Source organism: Heteronotia binoei, chromosome 6, assembly GCF_032191835.1.
Source record: "Heteronotia binoei isolate CCM8104 ecotype False Entrance Well chromosome 6, APGP_CSIRO_Hbin_v1, whole genome shotgun sequence".
NCBI lineage: Eukaryota > Metazoa > Chordata > Lepidosauria > Squamata > Gekkonidae > Heteronotia > Heteronotia binoei.
Genome location: NC_083228.1, coordinates 115,822,311 through 115,828,511, shown reverse-complemented (window position 1 = coordinate 115,828,511; position 6,201 = coordinate 115,822,311). Strand labels below are relative to the sequence as shown.

The following is a 6,201-nucleotide window of genomic DNA, read 5'->3' as shown; positions in this document are numbered from 1 at the left end:
AGCCATAGCTCTCACAGAGCTGTCCTTGAAAGGGCAGCTCCTGGGAGAGCTCTCTCAGCCCCATCCACCTCACAGGGAGCCTGTTGTGGGGGAGGAAGGTAAAGGAGATTGTAAGCTGCTCTGAGACTTTGAGATTCAGAGAGAAGGGCAGGGTATAAATTCAGTATCTTTTTTTCTCCCCCCCCCCCACACTCCCTTCCCCATCTGTTTGCTTTCTTTGTTTCTCTCTCCCTCTCTCTTTCCCCTTCCTTCCTCCCTCCCCTATTCTTTCTCTCTCTCTCTCTCTCTCCCTCCCTCCCTCCCTCTCATTTGTGTCCAATTGAGGAAGCTAGAGAATGCTTGCCAAAATATATCACTTTCAATAAAAATTCAGGAAACAAATAGTTCCAGTTATCTACTTGTTCAGTTTATTATCATCAAAGATGAGTTAACAATTGAAATACATAGGATGTTGTGCCAGCAGCACAGTGTTGCTTTTATTCTTGCCTGATGCACTCTCTCTGTATGTGTGATAATATATCATTGCACAGTGAATCAGAGGAGGGCGTGATAGGCATCTCGAGAGCTGACGGGCCACAGTGAATCTGCCTGCGTTCATGTCTTGCAACTCTCAAACATCTGATGTTTATTCTATGTGGCTCTTATAGTAAACAAGAGTGGCTATCCCAGTAAATCTAACAGGTATTGTGACAAATCATAAAATCACAGAGTTGGAGGGCAACTCCAGACTCATCTAGTCCAACACCCTGCACAATGCAGAAAAATTCACAAATATCTCTCCCCACATACCCCAGTGACACCTGCTCCAGAAGAGGCTCCAGAAATGGGGGGGGAGAATCCTCCAGGATCCCTGGCCAAACTGGCCTGGAGAAAAATTGCTACCTGGCCCCTACACCGCCCTGAGCCTGCATTCGGGAAGGGTGGGGTAGAAATTCAATTAACCAAATCAGTCAATCAAAGTGGTGGCCAGCATTTCCCTGTTAAAAAAGGGACTCTCAGTTTGATTGGCTTGCCTCCAAACTTCCACTTGTGAGGTACCAGTCACTTCTCCTTGTGATAGGAGAAGCAAAATTCTGCTTGTTCTCCATCTATACCCCCCATGCCTTCCCCCAAGGGCCCCCTGAGCTTTAGGAATGGCTTCTCCATAGGCTGCAGTGCGAATGGGGAAAGATTCATGTGTGAATCAGGCTCTACTCAGGGTTCTTTGGACCCAAGCCATTCAGTGTAGACACAGTAATTAATCTAAATCTTACTACAGTGAAGGCTCTCCTCAAGGCACTTTACCCCCTTTTGATCAAGCAGTCATCCTAGACTTACAAGAGCCTTGTAAACTCTTGGAGGATTGGCTACATCAGTGGTGTGTGGCCTAATATGCAAAGGAGCTGCTGCTGGAATTCCACACCAGCTCTTCCAATCCACATTTGTATTTAATCATGCCATACACAGAACCATGTATTCAAAATTTTGAATGCGTCCCATATATATATGAAAGCAATATGGTATATATATTTGCTCTTTGGTATATATATCTTAATTTATTGCCGTATGTTTTTGTACAATGCAAAATCTGCAAAACTAGAAATGTCCACATTTGATGCATACAACTTAAGTTCCAATACATTTGGGGGGGAAAGGACCACAGTGAACTTCTGGTGTCAGCATAAAGATAGAGTTGCATTGTGTTCCTTCTCAAGTTCATTTAAAGCCTTCATAAATGTCAGTGAAATTCCTACAGTTTAAATTAAAGAGGCCAGAACAGGATAAGGCAGCCCAGCCTTATAGTCTCGCTGAATCAAATCAGGCTTTAAGACTTGAGAGGGCATCAGCGGCAAGAAACCGAAGTCTCTTGCATGATATCTTGCCAGTACCTAATCATTTCGTCAGAAGAAATGCCATGTACTGCAATCAGGTGCTTGTATTTACAGATATCAAAGCTAATTCTATGTAAAAAGAATTCTGCATCTTTTGCAAAATAGACACTCTCCCCAAGAATATTTAAGCAAATCCCAACATAGACATCTTCAAACTTAATGGGTTTGACATGATGCATCATCTCATAAACCCTGCAAGCTAACCTGGAATTAAGGATGTAACCAAATCCACTGCAGTATGGAGGATAAACATCAAATGGATATTCACTGTAAGAAATATATGTTTTCAGGAAAAATACTCTTTTAGCGAGATTATTAATTAAGGGGTAACCAACAATGAAGTTTTCTGAAGCATTTTGTTTTAGAAGAAATTTCACTAAGTTGCCAGTGTTGATGAAGACATCAGAATCCGTTTTCATAACGTACTGAGTATTGGGACAAAACTCAGCCACCCACCTGAAGGCCATGATTGTTTTCAAGGTGAGGTTGTTATATGTGTCAAGAAAGTCTTGACGTATTATGTCTCCGTAGAGAATGCTTTCATCTTCTATCGATAAGGTTGAACTGTCTTCTGTTTCTCCTCCTTGGCCCAGTAGAAACAGTGTCTGAACCTGGTTGCCCCACCAGGATTTTTGAGAGCCCCACGTAATCCTAATGGTTTGTCTCGCCTTCATATCTGCAGGTCTTGAAGTCACCAAAATAACCAAAAATGGGTTGCTCTCTTCACACTTTATTTGCTCACGTAACGTGAAGACAAATTTCTGCTTATAAACAGGTTCAAACTTGTAGAAATACATCCAGTTTATATGTTCTATCACAGGGTGGGAGGGAATTGCCATATAGCATATCGTTAATATGGCAGAGATGAGAGATACACTCCAAAAAACCCTTTTCAAGCACATCAAAGGCATGACTGTCTTCAAAACACCCACAAAGAGAAGAATGACTGGGAAAGAAACAGCAGGGGCTAGGCCAGAAATTCTTGGCTGGAAAAGAAAAATCAATCAAGTTAGCATATGGAAAATACAAGCTTCAAGTTTAGAATACCCAAATCTATGTGAAAGAGATTGCTTAAAATCATGATAATCACAAGAGTTACTACTTATTTGTTTGCATTATCTGAAAACGGTACATCAGCCAGGCAGTGATAGTGACAAAAAGACCTTGAGGGCTGGAGAGAAGGCATCTTGCCTGTTCTTGGCTCCCACCAACGAAAAAGCAGTTTGATTCTAGGGTTGCCAGCTCTGGGTTGGGAAATACCTGGAGATTTTTGGAGCCTGGGGAGGGTGAGATTTGGGACGAGGAGGGACCTCAGTAGGAGATGATATCATACAATCCATTCCCCATCTTCCTGAGAAGAAGCAATCTTGGTCATCTGGAAATCAACTGTAATATCAGGAGATCTCCAGGTACCACCTGGAGGCTGGGAATCTGAGAAACTTCAGTTCTGTGGCAGAGTGCAGTTGCACAAAGGGAGAAGTCCCATCCTGTACAACATCTGACTGCCACACGTGGTGCATTTCCACCACCAGGCCATCTCCAAAGAAGCAGTGGCAATGGGAATTCACCCTCTGGGTCAGATTGAAGAAAGAGCATTAGATATAATGCCTCTCTCATTCTGTCTTTGTTGTACTGCTCCGTGGATATTGTAAGGTTTCTTGAAGGCCATATTTGGTAGAAATGGGGAGGGAAACCTTGTAATTTTTTTAAAAGCAATTTCGTATCACACTGTAATAGTGCACAAATATTGTATCTGATCTTACACAGGTTCTCATTTTTTTGCAGTGCACAGAACTATGCATGGTGAGGCACAGCAATGCACTGTTTCCACCCACGTGCCCACCCTCACAGCGTGTAGAACATCGCATGTATCTTCTTTATTGTCAGTAAAATAATCCACAAAACACAATGGCCTGTAAGACTTGTTAACTCAACACAAAGACTGACTAAACAACAATAACATACAACTGCAAATCTAAACTGTAGAACACTCACATAATAAAACAGGTGTCAAACATGCACCCCACAGAATATATCCAATCCGACAGGGTTCCCATCCAACCTCCAAGCAAAATGGCTCCTTCTTTCTTACTTCTCTGGGGCTGCTGCCATCATCGCTTCACAGCTGTCTTTTGCCCAGCTCCTTCTTCCCAATTGCTGCGTCAAGCAGGAGAGAACCAATCCACATCTTCCTTCTCTCCATTGGCTGAGCTTGCCTCCTTTGGGAGGGGGGGAGGGAAAGCAAAAGCCAGTGCTCCTGCAGCAGAACAAGAACAGGCTCCTCCCCTAAGAACAGCCATGTGTTTTCAGGTATAAGCTTTTGTTAGACGAAGGAAGATGGATTCTTCTGCCAAGCACAATATACCCTGAGATCACTATGTTCTGACTTGGATCCTTTTCACATTGCCATTCTAAACTGGATGGTATTCATTCTGGTCCATCATCCAGTAAAGCAATAGAGCAATGGGAATTTCACATAGCAATTCTCCTTCCCGCAATGAGCAATCTCTGAAGCGCTATTACCATTTCAAACACTGCCACTTATGTGCATGATATTCATCCACCCCCTTTTTAAAAACTTTCCAATGAGATTGCTAAAGCACTAAATCAGTATAGCAGTTCAGTGCCATAGCAGCTTCATAGAGAGAGACACACATTTTTAAAGGCTTTCCGAGTTGGGGGTGGAGGCAGCAGGGAGGGGGAGGAAGCCAAAGGGGCATTTCTTATTTATTTTAAATAGCGCTTTTCCAAACATGTGCTTTTGCAAATCTTGGATGGCAGAGTGAATAAGAGGGACAGACTTAAAGGCTTGTGCTGTCTGTCTCAGAAGCCCTTTGGAAAAGAGAGAGATGACAGCATTTCTCAGAAGCCTCAGAAACTAAGCAAAAATGTTTCTGCCTTCCTTCAGCTCCCTGCTTGAAAAAAAGCACTGAAAACACATGCCTGTGCTTCTCAAGTCACCTTCCCCACCTTTCAAACTGTAGAGAAAGAATTCATAAAAGCCTGTACGCTGATTGTCTTATTTAAAAGCTTGCTGGGAGCATTGTTTCGGAAACAGAGAAAGGTGGGGTTCTACTTCCCCCTCCTGCTTCCTTTTCCTCTGCTCCCAGAAGCTGGGGCTTCCTTGCTCAGGTAGGCTTAACAAAACGGGGCACTACAACTGGGGCACAGACACAGAGAGCCTGGTTTTAAAGTATAACCCCTCCAAAAAGCCTCCCATTTTTCCCTTCCCCCAGAAGTGACTGACCTGAGCTGAGAAGTCTTTAAAAAATAAATAATCCAGCAAAGAAGTCCCAGTGTGTACCCTGAGAGAGTTACCAGCCATTTGGAAAGACGCAGCCCCCCGTGGATGACAGCGAAGAGAGGGATGAAGAGGAACATTTCAGCCAATCAGCATATGTCTTTAAAGCAGCAAGGAGCTAAATGTGCAACTTCAAGCCATTAAAGTTCTCACACGCTGGTATATGACTCCAGCACAATTATCACACTCTTCATCTACTTCACCTCTCTGTTTTAAGAACTGCAGCCAGAGAGGCACATTTTTCCACTCCTGGTGGCTCTGCCCCGTCATACAAAGCTTTTGGAGGCTAATTTACCAAGAAGTGCATGCCCTCACCTCATACTCTCCACCATTCACGCCAGAGTACGCTCTTCTGAACCTTGTAGGCGCCTCACGCGTTCCTGACCACACAGAAGAACTAGTTTCACACATGTTCGTAGCAGCTAAATTCGCAATTGCTCTGGTTTGGAAGCAACAAACTCCTCCTTCGAGACAGGCATGGTGGCTGAAATTGTGGGATTATTTTGTTTTAGATAAGCTCACCTATGATTTGGATCCTCGTTGCTCCTCCCAAACCGCTTCCCTAGACTTTATGTGCAAATGGCGTCCCTTTATTGATAAAGTCTCGAAGGACAGCAGGAACCCTAATGACTCATACCATGCTATTTTGATGCCATGTCAACTAATGTTGTAATTAGCCTTCAATAGCTAACGTTGTATGTTTCCATTTCCCTATTTTATATTGGTACATGCTACACATCTGTTGATGTCTCATCACTATTGTACCTTGAACTTTATATTAATAAAGCTTTTCAAAATTAAAAAAAAAATAAAGCAGCAAGGAGAGGGGAGGAGGGAGTGAGGTGCATGTTAAAAAAAAAGGGCAAAGGAAGATTGTGCATGCACACACACACACACTGCAGGAAGTGGTATAGCTGGCCATTTCACACAGCGCAGTGATTCAGAAGAAACAGGCTAATAGGTTAATAGAAACTGCTAACAGGACACAAGCGGGCTTGTGCGAACAGGTAAATATATTCCGTTAGCAGT

General features: G+C 43.2%; 1 protein-coding gene across 1 annotated transcript; it reads right to left on the bottom strand.

The window, feature by feature from the left end:
* Window positions 1-1,655: 1,655 nt before the first annotated feature.
* LOC132574346 (UDP-GalNAc:beta-1,3-N-acetylgalactosaminyltransferase 1-like) lies at window positions 1,656-5,583 on the bottom strand. Its single transcript, XM_060242709.1, has 2 exons — window positions 5,488-5,583; window positions 1,656-2,857 (listed from the first exon to the last, which is right to left on the bottom strand). Exons 1-2 carry the CDS (start codon window positions 5,581-5,583, stop codon window positions 1,823-1,825), a joined length of 1,131 nt encoding a protein of 376 aa, XP_060098692.1. The 3' UTR covers window positions 1,656-1,822.
* Window positions 5,584-6,201: the final 618 nt, after the last annotated feature.